The sequence below is a fragment of the Populus euphratica genome, unplaced genomic scaffold (assembly GCF_000495115.2).
Source record: "Populus euphratica unplaced genomic scaffold, PopEup_1.0 scaffold26.1, whole genome shotgun sequence".
In the NCBI taxonomy this organism is placed as follows: domain Eukaryota; kingdom Viridiplantae; phylum Streptophyta; class Magnoliopsida; order Malpighiales; family Salicaceae; genus Populus; species Populus euphratica.
In genome coordinates, this window is record NW_011499896.1 from 191,262 (window position 1) to 212,309 (window position 21,048).

The 21,048-nt window shown below is 33.0% G+C and overlaps 4 protein-coding genes across 5 annotated transcripts; 2 read left to right on the forward strand and 2 right to left on the reverse strand.

Moving 5' to 3' along the window:
- The first annotated feature begins 1,112 nt into the window (after nt 1-1,112).
- Nucleotides 1,113-2,522, forward strand: EID1 (F-box family protein). Its single transcript, XM_011035249.1, has one exon. It carries the CDS (start codon nt 1,453-1,455, stop codon nt 2,455-2,457), a length of 1,005 nt encoding a protein of 334 aa, XP_011033551.1. The 5' UTR covers nt 1,113-1,452; the 3' UTR covers nt 2,458-2,522.
- Nucleotides 2,523-4,612: 2,090 nt separating this feature from the next.
- LOC105132002 (uncharacterized) lies at nt 4,613-6,313 on the reverse strand. The gene is made up of 4 exons (XM_011035248.1): nt 6,003-6,313; nt 5,794-5,888; nt 5,333-5,454; nt 4,613-4,964 (listed from the first exon to the last, which is right to left on the reverse strand). The coding sequence occupies exons 1-4, from the start codon at nt 6,184-6,186 to the stop codon at nt 4,877-4,879; spliced, it is 489 nt and encodes a 162-aa protein (XP_011033550.1). The 5' UTR covers nt 6,187-6,313; the 3' UTR covers nt 4,613-4,876.
- A 5,555-nt stretch (nt 6,314-11,868) lies between these two features.
- NLA (SPX (SYG1/Pho81/XPR1) domain-containing protein) lies at nt 11,869-15,218 on the forward strand. 2 transcript variants are annotated; one of them, XR_843526.1, is made up of 7 exons: nt 11,869-12,267; nt 12,565-12,809; nt 12,910-13,164; nt 13,756-13,893; nt 14,590-14,648; nt 14,850-15,036; nt 15,068-15,218. XR_843526.1 is itself a non-coding variant. In XM_011035247.1 (6 exons), exons 1-6 carry the CDS (start codon nt 12,108-12,110, stop codon nt 14,953-14,955), a joined length of 963 nt encoding a protein of 320 aa, XP_011033549.1. In that variant the 5' UTR covers nt 11,869-12,107; the 3' UTR covers nt 14,956-15,218. The 2 variants fall into 2 exon arrangements, 1 of the variants encoding a protein (XP_011033549.1); XM_011035247.1 differs by having other exon boundaries at nt 14,850-15,218.
- A 1,164-nt stretch (nt 15,219-16,382) lies between these two features.
- Nucleotides 16,383-17,890, reverse strand: LOC105132000 (nucleolar-like protein). Its single transcript, XM_011035246.1, has 3 exons — nt 17,470-17,890; nt 16,746-16,867; nt 16,383-16,664 (listed from the first exon to the last, which is right to left on the reverse strand). Exons 1-3 carry the CDS (start codon nt 17,810-17,812, stop codon nt 16,539-16,541), a joined length of 591 nt encoding a protein of 196 aa, XP_011033548.1. The 5' UTR covers nt 17,813-17,890; the 3' UTR covers nt 16,383-16,538.
- Between the last annotated feature and the right edge of the window lie 3,158 nt (nt 17,891-21,048).

The window sequence follows — 21,048 nt, forward strand, 5'->3', positions numbered from 1 at the left end:
GAAGCTGCAGCAGGCAAATATGAACCGACACGTGAATGGGACCCCATGTGTATGGCATTTAGGTGAAATGGTGGGCAGGTGTTAGTGCGTGGATGGGTTTTGCTGATACATATCCAGTATCCACTATAGGTGGCAAAGCGGTAGGCCTAAAGTCTCTCTTGCTTGGATAGAGGTTCCTGTTCATGGAATCTCCACCATACCCGCACACGCACACCCCAAACAAGGTGTGGAACTAGATCACACTAAGGTTGCTCGGTGCTGGTAAAAATTGAAAAGGTGAGCGTATATAATGGTATGTCCGCACCGCAAAGGTAGATCTGTGCTCTGGAATAGAATCTGTGTTCTGACACAGAATCTGTACTTTGGGTGCTGGGCATTCGTAATTTTAAACTAATAAAATAATTATTTTTTAAATAAATTATATTTTTTGAGAATTAACGATTTGAACGCAATTCTAAACACATGGTAAAACCCGAGTTCTATAAAAAATTTGAATTGCTTCGTTTTTTCGCTTTATATCATTATTACTTGCACACGGTAAAATACGATACGGTGTGTGCTTATTTGGGTGTGTTTTTTTAAAATATTTTTAAAATAATATAATATTTTTAAAATAATATATTTTTAATATTTTTAAATTATTTTGATATACTATATTAAAAATAATTTAAAAAAAAATAAAATAATATTATTAATATATATTTTTAAAATAAAAAATAATTACAACTACATTTCCAATCATCTTCAGAACTTTAATGCCACCTGCTGTGGTGCTGGAGTCGTGCGATTTATGGAATGAATGCCACCACACATTAAATGAGGAGCTCATGCCACGGGCTCGAGTGGTGCGAGCTGAGTCATTTCACTGTGTTGTAATTATTTTTTTAATATTTTTTTAAAAAATTATTTTTTAATTAATATTTTTTATATTTTAAAATTATTTTTATTTCTATTCTCAAAAATAAATTTTAAAAAATAAAAGGTATTATTAATATATTTTTTTTAAAAAAAATATTTTAAAAAACAATTACAAAAACGCTTTCAAACACGATTTGAATTCACATTTCAAGCTCAAATTACAGAATGCGATGCCCTCTATAGAGCAGCCCTTTACAAAATTCATCGGTCCTCTGCTACCCCCTCTCAAGAAAAAAAAATAAACTGCCCTGGCTGATTAAACTAATTGGAAAAATGCAATAGCATAAGAATGAGGGTGGCAGGCAGTGGATGGATTAAACAGTGGAGTCGTGTCACCTCACCATCCATCAATAAATAGCTAATCTCCAAAACCAATCGCGAATCGCCACCTGATTCTATCACCACACCAACCTCTTCTCTACCTCGAGGAAACCATTCTCCTTCAAATTCACAATTGGATGAGAGATTGTACTTACCGAAAACACCCCCGGCTTCCTCTGTTTTCATTTTCCGACTTAGCAAACGGAAAAAGAAATGACAGTGACCGCGGTTTTCTCAAGACTCTCAGACGACGTCGTCCTCAACATCCTCTCCAAACTAGAAGACGATCCACGCAACTGGGCCCGCCTCGCTTGTGTCTGCTCCAGATTCTCCTCTCTTTTACGCGACATCTGCTGGAGATCCAAGTGCCATAAAACCATCCCCTCTGTTGTAGCCGATCTCCTCCCCTCCCCTGACTCCTCCTTCCCCGGCGGCTGGTCTGCCCTCTACAAGCTCGCCGTTTGCTGCCCTGGCCTCCTCCACGCCGGCGTCCTTCTCGAGCTCTCCGATTTTGGCCTGGAACGCGAGCTTGGCCCCGACGATTATTTCCGCAAATCGAAAACCACACCGTCCATACCCCACCAACCACAACAAGCGTCTGATTCTTGTTCTAATTTGGAAAACTGCGATTCATCTTGGTCCTTATTTGACGATTTATATTACGACACCGTCTACAACGTATCTGAATCACAGGATGGGGCTGCTGCTAGCTGTGAAACGAATGAAGATGTTATCGGTGATAATGACGATAAAAGTATTGATGTTGTTGACAAAGCAGGCCTCGATTTTTCTGTAAGCAAGAGAAGGAAAATTTGTTGTAGATCTTCGAGGTCTCATTTGGCATCTGGGGTTTGGAATTTGTGCAGAGAACAAGGGAATAAGCTATTAGCGAGTCGGTTTCGAGGGGATTGCTTGTACATTTGTGATTGGCCCGGCTGTGTTCACACTGAAGAGAAGAGGAATTATATGTTGTTTAGAGGGATTTTTAAGAATTTTAAGAAATCTAGGGTTTGGAGAACGGTGCATGATGGGAATAGGAGCAAGACTGATTTGAATTGTGCGTTTTGTGAGTGTAAGGAGACTTGGGATTTGAATTCTGCGTTTTGTTTGAAGAGAGGGTGCGGGTATCATGATGACGGTGAGCCTGTTGTTCGGGCTTATGTTTGTGAAAATGGGCATGTCTCCGGTGCTTGGACTGATTGGCCATTGTACACTTGATGCTTCTTGTTTTAGAATTTAGAGTTTCTCTCGCATTATGGTTTAACTTATTTTAATGTGGTTTTCGAAGTGTTTTACGTAAAAGATTGATTAAATTGATGTTTTTTAAGTGTATTTTTAATGATTTTGACATTTTTTTAAGATGTCTTTTTGAATTATTTTGATATGTTAATATTCTTGGTATTTTTAATTAAAAACACCGTGAACAATTTGAATTGGTTGTGTTTATTTGTAATTCTGTCATGTGTTTTTTCTTTTTTTAATCTTCCATGCTATTGCTGTCTCTTTTGATGATGTAATGCTCAATTTTAATTAAAGAATTGTGTCTTGTTTTCAACATGATGTTTGGATTTTTTTTATATAACTCATTGTCTAACTAATAAATTGTAATATGTTAAAACAACGAGCGTACGATAAGCAGAATAGTTCAACAATCTTGTTTCTGTGAACTTGTGTTATCTTAGCTTAGCTTGTAGGCGTGTGCTTGTGTTAAATCTTTGTTGTACGAGGTTCTGTATTCCATCGAAGTAGTAGTGGAACTCGAACTAGAAATTCCACAATTAGTGCGCCCGCATTTGCTATGTTTTTTCGGTCTCCATTCATGGAAGGAGACTTAGCAGCTCGGTGATTCGATCCACTTAGTAAAACATCACTTCTGGAGTTCATCTCGAGAGAAATGGCTTTGGATGAGATTTCTGAACCGTGGGCATACAGTTCAATGAAAATATTGTTTTTTGAGCTGTAAAAGTTAGATGTTATAACAATTTGCCTCCAGGTCTGCTGCTCCCTTGCTCGGATAGTCTGGATAATCCTTACTGCTCTCCTGTTGGATTTAAAAATTATCTGGCTATTGTCTGGGATTGTGTTCTTTTTTTTTAGTTTTGATGTTGTGATAATGTAAAATATATATTTTTTTAAATATTATTATCACTACAACAAAGAAGGGTCCAACAATAATCCGAAACCAAGCTCTCCCCAAAGGTAGAACTATTCAACAAACTCGACATGCAACAGGTCAGAGTTTTGGTTTAGTTTTCAGGATTTGTTGTTACAATTATGGTGGATTGGGGCTTTAGGTTAGTGAATGTAGCAAATCAAAAGGTCATCCAGGAAAGATTATGTTGATAGAAGAGCCTATGGATGCAATGGACGATCCTGTTTTATGATAATTCTGATAATAATAAATAGATTCTGTATAAGGATAGTGATACTACAATACACTATAGTAGTTGTCTGAAAGATTATGTTCTTTAAGAGTGATTCAAGATGTAATTGAGTAGGTATGCAATTTGATCATCAATAATGATAGATGCAAGAATATATAATAAGCCAGAGCCGTAGAGAAGTTGCAACTTAAAATAGAAAAACACATGCTCACATCCTACAAACCAAAATGGCTAAATGAAGACAGCAGAGTGATCATGGACAAATATTGTCTCGTTTTATTTTCTACAAGCAAGAGATATTTTTTGATAATATTTGATGTGATATTATGAATATAGATACATGTCATATACAGCTAAGTAAACTACAATAACATGATATGAATGTTGATAGAAGACGCAATACATAAAACCTATTATATAACAAGTGCATATAATATTGATGCCTAGAAGGAAAAGGAAGAGGGTAATTGTTGAAGGCAAAAGTGAAAATATATTGTTTATTTCATATTTGTAGAGAAGGAGAAGTAAGAAAAGGAGAAGCAAGAGAAGATGAAGAGATTGAATAATGTGATTAAAGGTTTGGTGTAGAATAAGTCATTAATGACCAGTACTAATTTTGTCGAGATTAAGAGTATATTAAAAATGTTTTGGGAAGTGATTTTTAACCTACTTTTTGAATGAGTTGCACTATAGAGGTCCATAAGTGGCTGATGACAGCAGCAGCATGACAACAAGAACTGGTTTACGAGTTTTTTTCCAACCCGAGTAGAATGATGTAGCTGAGCATGTAGAGATTGCAAAAATTGAGGGTTTTAATTAGTTATATGAAAAATTAGATAACCTAACAAAATAATTATATGGATGGCCTAAATTTAATGGAGTTTACAGGGCTGTTTAATGGATTTTGTTAACAGGTTTGGATGGAAAATTGATGGCACTCATCGAAGGGTAGAATGAATAAAAAATCTCAAGTAGAAGTACGGGTAAAATTGAGAGATACAAATGATGAAAGTTAACACTGATAACAACCATGAAGGAGGAGCAGCTTTGCAGTAATCCAAACATCAACTATCAATTTAACCCAGACCCAAACATAGATACAGAGTAGCAACAATAGCATCATACACAAAATAGTCCTATAACATTACCACGCAGCATATGAAATACACAACGGTATATCCCATATGTTTATTTGACAACAATGACCAATTACATTGTTTGAATATTGTTAATTTGGAAGCAGTTAAATCATCTCAATGTTTGATCTTAGGCCTCTTCACAATCATGACAGTGCAGTGAGCATGGTGAGCACAATAGTCACTCACACTACCTAGAACTGCCCTGCAAGAGAAATATGAAAACACGTTAAAACAAACTTTCTGCAGGCAAACAAGTGCTCTGGACAGCACAAAACAATGTGTAAAGGAGCCGTGGCCAAGCTTCCTAAGAGCCTTTCAACGGTTTACACTGAATATCTAACAGGAAACGATATATAGCCTCAGGATTCCAATGTCATTTCAGGATTAAAAGCTAGATTAATGCACTATTAAAAAAGGCATATGTAAAATTTGAGAGTACAGTGTATAACATACCTTGTTAAATATCTGCAACCTATATTCATAAAAGATCGAGAGTACCCGGTATCGGGTTTCATAGTTCCATTAGGTAATTCCAAAAATAAAAAGGAAAAGGAAAGCTAAAATCAAGACCTTTTAATAGCTCCATAACCATGGCTTCCCACAACCAGTATTGAAGCATTGTGTTTGTCTACAGCCTCGCAAAGAACATTTCTAGCATCACCTTCCACCAATTCAAAAACCACATCACTCACCTGCAGAGAAGCTGCGATGATCAGGAAAACAGCCAACAGAGTGCTAGATGCAGCACAAAATATCAGGGAAAAAAGTCGTCATGTATACCTGCTTTCACTAAGCAAAGCCAATCCAAATAACAAATTATGCCCTCATTTCTTCTCTCTTTTGGACCGTAGTTGACGCATTTTCTTACAATAGATTGAAGTTAAATTCAACACAAGTTTTTCTTTTCCTAATCAAACTTCCCTTCAAAATTTAAATAGTGATTGCATCCCCATTCGATTAGATGAAATAATAGGAATTAACAGATCGATTTTATAAAGCATGGAATTAGTTAACAAGAGATGATGATTTACCGATTTACTGGTGCAAGTTCCCTTTGCCTTTTCAATAACTCTAGCAGCTATCTTCTTCAAGTCCGACTCCACAAATGGCAAAACTTCAGCAGCCCCTAAAAACAAAAAAGAAAAGCAACTTTATTCACTTAAAGCCAGAGAGAAAATATTGAATATAGTTCTTGAAAAAGGAAAGAGGAAAATAAATAAATAAATAAATAAAGAGGTACCAGGTCCAGCAAATCCGACGGCCGAGGAAGCAGAAGGTTTGGCATAGACAACAACTAGCTTGAAAAGTGAATTGGAACCCTGAGAGGGAGTGAAGAAGTGATCCAAAGTCCACTCCAAAGCGTATGTGCTGTGCTCGCTATCATCAACCCCAACCACCATCACTTGCTTCTCTAAGGTTGCCATATTGATGTTTACACTCTCTCTCTCTCTCTCTGTTTCTGTTAATATCAGAAAAGGTTTAAAAACTAGAGTGGATTTCTCTTTGGATTTGATGATAGCGTCTGTGATTTTTCAGTGTTTTTGTTTAAAAATTTGTCAAAATTTTTTTTTTAATATTATTATATTAAATAATTTAAAAATAAAAAAAAATATTTTTATTTTTCAAAAACACGTAAACACAGAAACAATCACTAGCTTACTGTGAATTAGGAACCTTCCTATAATGATATTTTATAGAAATATATTTTTAAATATTCTTGGGAAAGCCAAGAAAACCCAGAAGGGACGTGTTACGTTTTTATACGCCAACTGGCAACGATTGGAATCAATGCCCTTCTCGAAAGAACGATTGTTATCTGGATCAATCGATCGAGGAGACGATGTCGTTTCTAAGATGCCGGGGATACAGTGAACGTGTTGCGATGTGATACGCAAAAGGACCGCTTAGAGTAAATTTAATAAATTGTTTTTTAAAGTATTTTTTATTTAAAAATATATTAAAAAAATTAATTTTGACGAGCTGGATTCATCCATCAAATCCTCTGATTCAATAATAGCCAAGCAATTTGGCACTTGCATGGCGTTAGCATTTAATTTCTGTCTTTGCAAGAATTCTCTTGCATGATGCGGTCCCGACAAATGAAACACCTGGCATTTAGTTTGGACTCTTTGCCCAGCACATCTGGTTGCTTGTCTTTACCCTCCTTGGCAGGCTTGAATCCTCTCCCATCAATTTTTTTCATTTTCTTCTTTTCTTCCCACTTACCCTTTGCTTTCGATCTCAAGGGGCCGCGGCGCAACAAACCCCTGTCTTGAAGTCAACCATCCTCTCGGCGACAGCAGTTGCCGAAGACAAATTAGTCACCTTTCGTGGTCTTAATTCTGCTTGTGCCTAAGACAACAAACCCGATAGAAAGTTGAGTAACTTATCCTCTTCATACATATTTAAAGAAGTGAGTTATTGTAGGATGAATGAATAATTACAAATTTTTCTATTTAAAAAAGCAAGTAAAGTAAATAAAAAAACAAAACAACAACCCCATTGAAGCTCAATTAAGTTTATAGAATTTTCAGATTTTATTTATCAAACAGTCATGTAATGGTAAGCTAATAACCAATAATAGCTTGTAGGTGATAATTAAATAAACTTATAATTTTCTTTATAATTAATAGGTTTGCATTTTCGATTCCATAAATTAAAAATACTCAAAAAATATTTTACTATTCAGGAGTTTTAATTCATGGATATAATAACATTATAGATCTTTCTATAAATATAAGTACTCTTTTTCCATTCTAAGTTATTAAATTTAATTTACATTCAAGTTTTTTTAATTGTTTGGTTATTTTTTTAGTTAAACTAATATTTGAGTGGACATGGATTTATTCATATTAATTTTTATATAGCTATGTAATATAAATTTAAAATTATGTAAATAGATCTAGTATTAAATTGAGAATTTAAACTAATTAACTCTGCAAAGCTCTCTCAAACAGATAAAAAAACACAAGCACAACTCGTCTATCAATTTAAATTTTATTTCATCATATTCATTGTCACATTAATAGTATTAAAACACCAAAGTTATTCTATCCTTCGTTTTCATTGCATCGGTAAATGCTAATAAATTAGCCTGCAACCAAATCCTAAATTGTTGCTCCAATATCAAAGTAATCAATGTGTAATTTTAGATAATTTAATTTTTAAATATCACTTATTCAAGTTTACAAATGTCAAGGTTATTTAAGATTTATATAATTATTAATTTTAAAAATAATATAATTAATAGAAATATGCATAAGCTAACTGAATACCCTCATTAATAATAATAAAAAAATATTTCTAAAAAAATAAAATTGAAACTGTGATAAGTACTCAAATGGGTCCTAGATTAATCTCAAAGAATTTAGCCAAAGCCAATGAAAAAAAAAATCATTGGTCAAAAAGGAAAAAAAGAAAAAAAAAGAAGAAAAGAAGAAAAGGCCAAGAGACTGCTCATCGGCTTGCGCCTTTTTATCCCCTTGATGTATGGGCTTAATTAATTTCATTGAATTTGCTCTTATTTGTGGTGGGCCTTCGGCTGGACAGCGGCTCACCAGACCACAGATCGTGTTCTCAATTCTTGGACCACAGAGTCAGTGCCTTGCCTTTTTATCGACAGATGAGTCTCCTCCTTTTAAGTTCCTGTGCCATGTTTCCCATTTAAGAAAACTAAGTAGAAATAATATTTGTAAGGGTATAACTATAACTTACTCCAAGTAATTTATCGGGATTAATTAATTAATTATTATTCTTCACAAGCTCCGATCATTTTCTAATATATACAAGAAAAATGTAAAAAGAAAAGTTGAAGGATCTGTGCTTTACAGTGGACAGTCCACTCAACAAATGCTTCCCCATGAAGCATTCCTATCGTGCTCGGATTGCTGTCGTTTGTTCCCCTACTTCAATGATGAGAATAAAGCAATTTGCTTCTGAACGGTTTCACAGCCACCCCATTTACAACATGTTATCGAGTCGAACCTTCGTCATGTGTGCTGTGTGAAGACTTTATTATAAACAATAATCTAAGTGAAATCATGGCATACATCACTCAGCAACCACTGGGAAATGCTCCATCGATTTATAGCATACGGGGAATTTCTTATGTGATAAAACTTGTGGGATTTTTTATTACTGTGCAAATGTTTTTCAGTTTTGTCCTCGAACTTTATTTTTATCTGATCAAGTCCTATTAAAGGAGCAATTAATTTCAAATTCTTATGAAAGGGTAAGATTAAAAGAAGGGGGCCAAAATAAAAAACACGACAAATATAGACGATGTGCCATAAATTTTAAAATATTCACTTTGGTCATCTAATTTAAACAATTATGTAAATTATACAATTATGGTTCCTCAAAATTATTTCAATTTTATTTTGATGTAAAAATTTATTTTTGTTATTTTTTGATTTCTGGTTGAGAGAGGAGAGAGGGGGTCGCTAAATTCCGAAGATAAAAAAATAAATTTGTTATTGGTACCGATTTAGATCACCAAAATAAAAGATTTTTGTGTCAAATTGTTCATTTAATGTCAGGAGTTCATATTAGGTGTCTTTGTACCTTAAAAGTTCATGAAAAAAAATAGATATGAACTCGAGTTGATTATTGTTTTCGGGTTGAGTTCAATTTTTGAGACGGTTTTCTATGGCTATGAATGAATTTGTTATGGTTTCTAGGATGTCTTGAGTAAAAAAAAATTGCAAAATAAGTTTTTTAAACAAAATAATACAGGTCTTGATTTTATTATCGCTACTAGTCACACAGCTCGTACTACGCTGCTGGTCATTTTTTTATATAAAAAATATATATAAAAAATAAGATTTAAAAGTCATAGGTTTTTTTGCAAAGTCATATCCAAAAGCCTCAGATTTAACTACAACATCAAATCAAAAAGTTTTGAATGCGAGTCTGGCTGTAAGATCGTGTCATGAAAGTGTGACAACTAAATATATTAAAAAATAAAATAAAATAAAAGATATTAATTAAAAAGAAAAAAATAAAGCAAAGCACTATTGTAAAGAATATTGTTCTGCAACGAGGGATACAATAAAATCTCCTCATAAAATTAGAATAATCTAATGAAAAATAAACAAAACAAATCATAAAATTCAATTTCCAATCAAATCAAAATTAAAAGATGAAATTAAAAGAAAAAAATTAATTAAAAAAACTAAATCAACTAAGTTAACCCGTCAAAGTGGATTAATCCTTCAAACCTGGAATCCATGTCATGAGACTATAATAGAAAAATAGAAAAATAGAAAAAAATTAATATTAACAAACTAAATCAAATAAAAAATATTAATTAAAAAAAACATAAATAAAAAGAATTTGTCTTTCACTATAGATTTGCATGGTGCAATCCATAGTAAAAGGCTGATCACTTTTAGTTATAGTTATAATATTAAAAGATAAAATTGAAAGGAAAAACTAATGAAGAAAAAAAAATAACCAAGTTAACCTGTTAAATCTAGTTAACCCATCAAATCTGGAATTCGTGTTATGAGAGTGTGATAATTAAATAAAAAAATTAACATTAATGAACAAAATTAAAAAAAATAATTAAAAAAATATAGGAAGAAAAAACATATAGAAAAAAAAATAATTAAAAAAAATCTGAATTAATTGGATTAATTTATTAAATTAGATTAACTTATCAAATATAAGATTCGTGTAATACAAGTTTGATAAACAAATAGAAAAAAATAACATTAATAAACTAAATTAAATAAAAATAAATAAATAAAAACATTAATCTTTTTACAATGCACAATAAAAAAATAATATCTTTTAATTATAATTAATAATAATCTGAAATATGAGTAAAATCAACAACATATCACCTACTTCAACAAGCATGCTATTTATTGCTAACGTGGCTGTCAGATCCCGATCATGAAATTTGTAAACAAGAAGAGATTGGTGTAAATAAAAACAAACATGGCCTTGTAATAGAAGAGGTCGATGCCAGCTGGAAAGGCGTTAACGACAAGAACCGAGAATAGAAGCTATTTTATGCCCCTCTATTGGTTTACATCGGGACGTAAAAAAGGCATAAACATCAAACGGCGTTGTCATATCGGTGGTCTCTATCCCTTGGATGCCTCCGTCTGCACACGTAGGGCTCTTGAAAACTTTTCTTGTGAGCACTAAAGGAGCCAGTCTAGTTAATGATGATAGCCATATATTTAAAATACCTTCAAATCCACTGTTATGGCGGTTGGTGCTGCGAGGATGCTTAAAATATACTTCTCTGCGGGGTCTGGAGAATATCTGCTGGCCATTCCATGAAAGATTTGATCCTCGTTAGTGTCCTCTGTTTAGAGGCTCATTTGAGACGATGCATACGATATCATTCAAAACAACTGGATCAAACGAAACAATGGGCGTCACTATAGATTCTCGAAGCACACGCCTTGTCAATGCAGCAAGACTTTATTCCCTGGCGGACAAAACAAGAACATTTATAGAGATCGTTAGAAAAAATAAAATTATTCCAATAATGTATTTATTCTACATGATAAGTTAAATCTATTTTTCAATATTTCAAATATTACAAAACTGAAAAATCATTAAGTAATCTGGGCATAACATGTGAAAAGAAAAGGAAAGGAAAGACATTAATAACCCAGACGGTTGCAAGGTCGGTCATGGATAGATGATCTTTCTTTCCGTGACAGATTTGCTTTTGGACAAGAAACTTCCATGCATCATCTTCTTCTCGAAAGCTTTGCCTCAAGGACAAAAATTACTACAAGGTTTTTTATTTTTTTAAAGAATCATAAAAATTATGAGGTTAACATGGCTATTGCCAAAATCAGTCCTTTTTATTATCACTTCATCTACTATCTTTTTTGTCGTTTTATTTCATTTTCAAGCAAAGAGTCAAAAATAGGAAATTCCCACTACTTTTTTTTATTATTATTATTTCTTATAAACTTACTCTCTCAAAGTTAAAAGTTTTTTTTTTTTTTTTTTGCCCGAAGCAGTCACCGCTTTACTTGGAAGTTAAGAATACGGTAATGAGTGACGTGTCGACTGTGGATACTGAAAAAAGAAAAAAGGTGAAAAATAACTGATCAATGGATATCAGGTTGCGGAAAAGGTTCAATAATATCCAAGAAATGGACTCCTCCTTTCTGTCATCTCCTCAGGTTTGCTCTAGATGCACGTCTCTTAGCACTCCAAGCCATTGATACGCAGAGACAGAGAGAGCAACGTCCTCTCCTTCCATTAGATAAAGAACTAAGTCGGTGGATAGGAGACCAGCATCCTTAATTCCTTAACAAGAAAGATCAAAAGGAGAGGCTTGCTTTAGCTGGTTCTGGAGAAAGGAAAAAACATGAAGTTTTGCAAGAAATATCAGGAGTACATGCAAGGACAGAAGAAACAACTACCCGGCGTTGATTTCAAAAAGCTCAAAAAGATTTTGAAGAAGTGTAGGAAAGACTTTGAATCTCACCAGGACCATGATGGCCAGTCCTGTCCTCACCATTGTCCCGGTACTCAATTCTATTGCAAATGATTGTTATTCACTGTTTCTTATTTATTTGTAGCATTGGTTAGTTTGTAGGGATATGATAGTTTCTGTTTCTTTCTATTCTAGGATATTGGTGTCTCTTAGCAGGTTTGTCTGAATTTCAGAAGAACGTGAAGTTTTGTTCTTATTGGAGTGATGTTTACATCGATTTTAATTTTTCCTTTTAAAGTGGCATCTTATGTTATTTGTTATGATGATTTTTTTTATAGGTTTGTTCTTTGTATCTGCTATTCCTTCTTTAACTCAAATTCACTTGCAGTGTGCGATGGTACCTTTTTCCCTTCCCTTGTGAAGGAAATGTCGGCAGTAGTTGGTTGCTTCAATAAACGTGCCCAGAAATTGCTTGAGCTGCACCTGGCTTCTGGGTTTCGAAAATACTTCATGTGGTTCCAAGGCAGGTTACAAAAAGACCACGCTGCCTTGATTCAAGAAGGCAAGGATCTGGTTACCTACGCACTGATCAATGCTATTGCAGTTCGAAAAATACTAAAGAAATATGACAAGGTATGCTTGTCTCAAAATAAGATGAACGGATAACAATACTGAATTCGAACGATCTGTTTTAGGTTATCAAGCTTGATATCTCTGCCCTCAATGGTTACAGATCCATTACTCCAAGCAAGGACAGGCCTTCAAGTCAAAAGCTCAAAGTATGCACATTGAGATCCTTCAGTCCCCATGGCTCTGTGAGCTTATGGCTTTTCACATTAATTTAAGGGAGACGAAGGTCAAGTCAAGCAAGGCCCCTGCATTTTTCGAGGGGTGCTCACTAACTTCTGATGATGACAAACCATCACTCTCTTGTGAGCTTTTTGACTCCATCAAGCTTGATATTGATTTGACCTGTTCTATATGCTTGGTAAGTTACTAAATTTCATTTAGCTACGAAAAATGCTCTGCATAACATCCAGTAATTATTTGTTTAAAATCTGATGTCTCGCCTAATCTTCAATGAAGAGAAGCAAATAAAATTTCACAACTGGATTCAAGGTCTAATTTACAATGACTGCAGCAAGAGGTGGTAGAATTTGTAGACTTTTTCTGGAAAACACCATTTATTCATGAGATACCTTATGGATTGACACACTAACTGCTGCACCTCCTTTTCCATATATCACTCGGGACCAGTTAGATCGTAGACCAATCTTACTTTTGACCCGACAGTGAGTCTCTATGGTGAATTAAGAGATGTGGCCAATTTGAACCCGGCCTTTTACACTGAATTTGGCATCTGCTCTCCTTAAGATCAGAAGAAAAATCCTGGTCTAATTAGCTTTTCTTTCATAATTTACTATTTATAAGTGCATACGCTTTTCGACGCATGCGTGCATGTATTGAGCTACAGAGCTATCGTTACAAGAGTGTAAAGCGTGTGCATTGAGTCTGTTATCATTGTGATTTGATGACCGGTATCTGATTTAGATTGTTTAATTATCTCTACTGGTGACAGGATACTGTATTTGATCCAGTTTCTCTAACATGTGGCCATATATTCTGCTATATGTGTGCTTGTTCTGCTGCTTCAGTGACCATTGTCGATGGACTCAAGGCAGCAGAACCTAACGAAAAATGCCCTCTATGCCGGAAGGTTAGTTAACATTATTTAGTAGTTATTCTCCTCTCTCTCTCTCTCTCTTCCTTTGAAGCAATATGCCCGCGCGGCAATTTTGCTTCGAGATGATTTTAAATGATCCTTTTGAAGTTAGGAAATTAGACTCGGAAAATGAAACTGATGCTACACGACAGGTTCTTGATTTTTAGCCTTGTTCGATCCCTACCATCACTTCAATCCATCGCCTGTTGCTCATCTGAATTCACGGGGACTCCACATAATTTGACTTATTTTTTCCGTCCTTATTTTTGTCACTGGCTCTGTACTGTAGAAGGAAATAACCTATCCATTCTGATTGAACCATTTCCTCCCCTGGTTTCTTTAATTGGCATCATGCACAACGATCTTGATGAACACGATCTTTCGCCTCCCTTTTCATCATCAAGTTTACTGTTGATACTGGTCCAGTGCTTCATTTACAAGTTATAGAAGTGTCATGTGTTGCACAATGAAGAAAGGCTGATATCTTTAATCAGATGTAGGAAAATCAGTTGAATTGGGTGTCATGCTGGTAGATTCAATGAAAACCCTGAAGTATCAGATGCATGTTTCTGGCAATAACAACAAGAAGCTGCTTATTTCATTTCCATTTTCCATTGCACGGTCTCTGTCTTTTTTCTTATTCTTTTTTTTAACAGTCTTCGTTTTCTAACTTTATTTTTGTTATTGTAGACCGGAGTTTACGAAGGTGCCCTGCACTTGGAAGAGCTTAATATTTTATTGAGCAGAAGGTATGCTTTTCTCTTCATGACAAATTAGTTTGATTATACTTTAGCTGTAAGTTTTAAGATTCTCGTCATCACGTGTTCTTCCTCGCTTAGAGGGACTCACAAGAAACAGGAAGGGAAGAGAAAAGGAGGGACATGCTACCTGTGTTTTTCACATTTTATACCTTTTGCTAATTTCTTGCTTTCATTGGAATTTCGAAACAGTTTCCACAAGTATTGGGAGCAACGACTGCAAACAGAAAGGATAGAGAGGATTCGGCAGGTGAAGGAGCACTGGGAATCTCAGTGTCGAGCATTCACGGGTGTCTAGTTCGGAATTTCTTCTCTTAGTTGTCATTACATCGATTTGAGAGTAGATAACATGCTGTAAATCTTTCCCAATTCCAGTAATGTTACTGTGTTAATGTCTTCCGTTCCTCAAGCCAGGATTTCGTATGTGTTGATGTATAGATGCCGCCGCGATTCAAGTTGATCTGCTTGGCTTGATCGGAACACTGTTACGTTGCATGTGTTGATTTACAACCTCAGAGATCGATAATAGATTACTTTAAATGGAAGGAATCTGTTTCTTTCTTTGCTCTTTCCCCACCTCTTGAATGAGACAGTGCAGCAGACTATCTTGGTCACATATATGATTCTGCATCTCGTGGAGAGTGAACTAAGCTCCCAACTGCCGCGGTACGGGCAAACTCAAAATTAGGGCTGCAAATAAGTTGCAGCATCACATGATATCACTCCAGGTTCGGGCATGAAGGCTATAATCCTACCACTCTAGCAACTAGGATCACCATGAAGAAACCGGTTTGTAAGATATCCCAGCTCCATTCAGCCAAGGATACCAAAAATCCTTCCTATCTCCACTATTTTTTGTTTTTTTGGCTACCATGGTATAATGGCATTTTTCACCCTGGTATTGTATTTTAGAGATTGGATAAAATTTAAATTAAAAAATATATTTTTTATCATTTTAATATGCCACTATCAAAATATTTTTTAAATAAAAAATTATTTTAATATATTTTTAAATAAAAAACACTTAAACTCCACGTCCACATGTATTCTAATATACTGGAAGTTGATGGGATCACTGTCAGGTCAGCATACCTCTTCCAATTTTACAAAAATAAATATATCAATGAAACTAAAATAAAATATTGTAATAAAACAAAATCTAACTTGAAAAGAATTGATCTAAAAGAAATAAAAAAATCAAGTCTTATCTCAAAACTAGAAATTCAAAAACCCAAACCAGCCCCCGTTTCTTACAACACAATTTAAAATGAAACGATTGCTAGCTTAGTAGAATTGAATTGCGTTTTTTTGGAACTACCCGGTTTAATGTAAAAAAATCACAATAGTTGAGGGACGAAAAGTGCCGTTAAACGCAGATACAAGAGTCCACAATCCAAATATTTTTTAACACTGGTGTGAATGCTGTACAGGCCAAGGCCAATAAGGATAAGAAGGACGTAAGTGAGTTTGTCAGTCATATATTCTACGCACCAAATTCTGAGAGGACGATGGCAATCCAACCAAATCATTTACTATGCGAATGAATATTGCTAATTATGCTTCACTCCAGTTGATTTTCCTGCCAGACCAACCCTCTTCATTATATAACATCAAGAATGGCATGCATTTAATCAGTTATTCATCTGGGGTGGCCTTGGCTTTGTTTTGCACTAATTTTCCTTTAAGATTTAGAAGAAACACTTCTGCATCCACGCTCCAACCACATTCAATCCAAAGACAACACTAATTTCTCGAATATTTAGTAGTTTTGAGAAGCAAAAGATGCAAACACTAGATAATTCCTGGACAAAAATTGGTTTGGCAAGCCATATAACAATCAAGACAACAGACATTAAAATAGGTAACAGACGAGACCTCACTTCAATGAGTTTGAATGCTCCTTATCAGAGGATTTTTATCTTTATGCATATGGTATCTTTTGCACAGCTTCTCTAGAGTTGCAACTGAATGCTGCATAGCATTTAGCTTCGTGTCCATAAACATCCTCTGCAAAAAAGAGAAGTCAAAGGGAGTCACACAACCACCACAAGCATTATACAAATCCAGAAACAAGAATTGGCAACCAACCCTATAGTCATCTCCATACTTCTCAACAAGCTGACCGATATGAACACGCTGCATTTTGGTCAATGGTTGCAAAGGTGCATGTTCTCCATCTCTCCGCTTCTTCCCTAGAGCAGATTTCAAATCTACACAACCAAAACATTAACATCACGAATTAAATCATACGGAGAAGAGAAATTCATTCCAAATTTTAGCTTTCAAGTTCCAAGCATCCATATCATCCTTAAACTAATTGGAAAATTCCAAGAAGAACATACATGCGAGTAACACACATTCACTTCACAGCATTTTTAGCTTTTCTGTATCAATTATGATGGGAAGTAAGATTCATAATTTTCAACCGTGTATTAACATGTTCTAGGAAACAGAACCATCGGCATTCCAAATAGTTTAAAGAAAAATGATGGCAAACAAGCTAAAGGCTAGAACAAAGATGTCAGAACTAGAAAAAAAAAGACAAAAAAGAGAGAGAGGAAATCTTCAGCTTTTTTATACCATATACTACGATATGTTTCTATGAGTAATTTCTCCAAAAAAGTAAATTCCATCATGAAATTATTTAATTTTTTTTTAGCATGTGAATTAATCTAAAGTTGTGTGTGCTAAGAAACAGCATTAACCTCAAAATCAGAAAATTAATTAATTAGGATACAATAAGGGATTAATTCGATTTATGTCTTAGAAAAAGGAACGCAAAATCATAATTTAAGCAAAGAATAGGATTGACCATCTTCTTCGAGGTCGCTTCCAGAATCAATGGGTTCAAGCTCATCTGCGGACCCATCATCCACTTGTTCCTGGGATGGAGCGACTTGGAGCGATTCGGTCTCAATGATATGAGAAGTACGGGACCTGACGCCTAGAAAGTTGGGGTTTGAAACGACACCAAAAGACTTGTAGTTTTGGATAACACTGGCCTTATCGTCCCATTTGGAGATGTCGGCGCCAGCAAGGGAGCGAAGCTTTGGAGGGAGATTGAAGGCTGGCTTGAACACGTGAGGGTTTTTCTTTGGGAGACCCACTCGTACTTTTGGCCTTGAATTCTTGTATTTCCTTCTTGACCCTCCCATCTCTGTCTCTCTTTTTCGGGGCAACACCAGAGAAGGAGAGAAAGAAGTGAGGTTAATTAGGGTTTATGAAGGGGTTGGAAAGGATGGGAATTGCAGTATAGGGTTCAACGGCGCGTTTTACGATTTCCTGAAAAACGCTGCGTTTTCTTTTTTTTCTTTTTTCTTTTTTTCCCTCTGAAGCTTTTTGTTCTTATTTTTCAAAGAAAAGAACCGTTTTCTTTTGAAACAATGAAGCAAGATCGAGTTGAGAATTAAAAAAATAAATAAAAGAAGTAATATATGTAGCTGTGTTCTTTCAATCAAAATATAAATACCAATAATATTCTCGTATTCATTCATGCTATTCTATCGGATTCGTGTGACATAAAATCATTGTATTTATTATTATTAATAAAAAGAGTGTTTTGTTTCTCATGAGTAAATATTTATTTAATTGAATTTTAAGCAAGAAATTCGAACAAAAAGATCCTTTTCCACAACAATTCTTGTATATGCGAAGTAGATAAGAAGAACACATGCTCACTTTGCTACAGAGTTAGATATATTTTTTTTAATAAAAAAATTGTATATATAACCTTCTCTAGTTAAACAAATTATATGTGAAAATAAAAAAATTTACACATGTATATAATCAAATAAATTGAACATGGTGTATTTTAATAAATGAAAAAATAAATGATAAATAATAATTAAAAATAAAAATAAAAATAAAAATAAATTAAGAAATAAATATAGATCAAGATATTTAATTTTACAAGATAAAATATTTATCTTGCTATGTTTGTTATATTTGTCTATTAAAATATTTTTGTATTTAATCAAATAAAAATATATTAATTAAATAAATAAAAAAATATTATGCAAGTCTGCACATATTAGAAATATTATTTACAAATAATTTTTTTTTCTATACAAAATACAATTCATTTATACAAAATATTAAAAAAAATAGAATAATAAGAAAAACCTTCTAAAAATTAACTGTATAACCAAAAAAATAATTTTCATTTAAAAGACGCTTCCTAAATAAAATAAAAGAGAAAGTGGATATTCATCTAAATAGAAATAAAGAAAAAATTGAAGAAAAAAACATAAATTAAAAAGATAGAAGAAAAAAAGGTCAAGCATTACTAAGTCTAGCCTAATCTTCTAAGGCCCAAGTGATTAAGATTTTTTTTTTTTTGCTGCATTTGTTACTTGCCTTAAAATTTTTTGCAAAAAATAAAATTAGATGATGAGTTGTTAAATGTTATCAAGATTTCAGCCAATATAGTAGTTAAAAAATCAGGCTTCAATCTTTTTTATCCAAAAACTTGTTTCCAAACCATTTTTTACTCAAAACACTTAGAAAACACATTAGGTAAACCTATTAATGGCTTAAAAAAACCAAAATCAACTCAAAATCAAAAACTAAACCAACCTCATATTTGTTTTTTAAAAGACTTTCAAGTAAAAAAAACATCTAATATGAACTCTTTTCATCAAATAGAACCATTTAATACAAATATTGATAGTTTTGGTGGCCTAAATTGATATCAATAATATTTTTTCTTTCTCTTTCAACCCTATATTTTTCTAAGAAATCATAATTAATTGGACTTCAACTAGAACTAAATTGTCAATAAAAAAATTAAGGAACAAAAAGAACTTTTGACAAATATACAATGCAGTGCAATGTCATTCGTAGTGATTTGTGTGTGTGTGAACAATACTTGCCTGTATAGTTAAAAAAACTCACATAATTTAAGTTACAATACTAGTTATATGACCCGCGCATCACTGCAAATGAGATATATTTTTATTTCTTAAAAAAAATTGTATGTGTAGATTTTTTTAACGAGTTTTTGTAATTTAAAAAATTTAAGTTAGAATAAAAAAAAATAGGAATACATGTAATCAACTAAATTGAGAACCATGTGTGCTAATAAATAAATAAAAAGTCATTAAAAATATAAAAAAATTAAAATTAAAAAATCATGAATTATATATAAATTAAGATATTTAATATTGAAAAACAGAAAAATAACCAAGTCATGCTTTGCTAAATTTATTAATTTATTTTGTTAAAGCGAAATGATAGTAGAAATATAAACACATATTAAATTAATTAAATGAAATAAATGAAAAAACATCATATTGGGCTTGGCAAATCAGGCCAGCCCGCCTTACCTATTTTATTAAGGCCCATACATAGGTTTGCCTTGGCAATCTTATGTGATTATCCTCTATTTTTTTTTTAGTGGCAACTTTTTTTTAAAAAAATTCAAACGAAAATTTTAAAAATTAAAATCATCCTAAAATAAAAAATTAACACTAGTTCAAATATATATTTTTCACAAATTTTAAAGGTAAAAAAACATTAAATATGAACTTTTTTTTATCAAATAGAATCATTTAACATGAATATTATCTATTTTGGTGGTCTAAATCGATATCAAAAACATATTTCTTTCTCTACTATGTAGAATCTGTCAACCTCTTTGTCTTCTCTCTCTAAATTAGGAATTAAAAAATAACAAAAATAAATTTTTGTACTAAAATTGAATTTAAAAAATATCGAGATATCAAAATTGTATAATTGGCATTATTTTTTAAGTTTAAAGACCAAAATTTAGTTTTTAAAAAAATTTATGACCCTTCACTCATGTTTAACACCTTTTTCATTTTGATATATCATTTTTTAACCTTATCATTCCACGAGAAATCAATATCAATTAATATTTAATTAGGACCAAATCACAAAAATAAAGTTTGATGATGAAATTAAAAAAATAAAAAAGTTTGCATATTCAATTCATAGTAATATAAAGAGGATTAGTAGTGCACACTTACAGTGTATTTGAAAATGTGGTTATGGTTGTTTTTTAAAGTGTTTTTCACTCAGAAAAAATATACTAATAATATTTTTTTATTTTTTAAAAATTATTTTTGAAATCAATACATCAAAATGATTAGAAAATATCAAAAATATATTAATTTAAAATTAAAAAAATTAATTTTTTAAAAATATTTTTAAAACATAATGCTAAACACTTACACGGTGAAAAACAATGCCTTTTAGATTTATAATTAATAATTTGTTTATTAAACGTTTCTGATTGAAATCATATTATATTTAATTAGATTGCAAAAATTGTCCTTTTCCTACCAGCATGAAACCGATGTTTGCAAATCAGGGCAATATGCTTACATAATTGATAATACCAAGCTTCTAAAGGAAAATATATAATTTAATC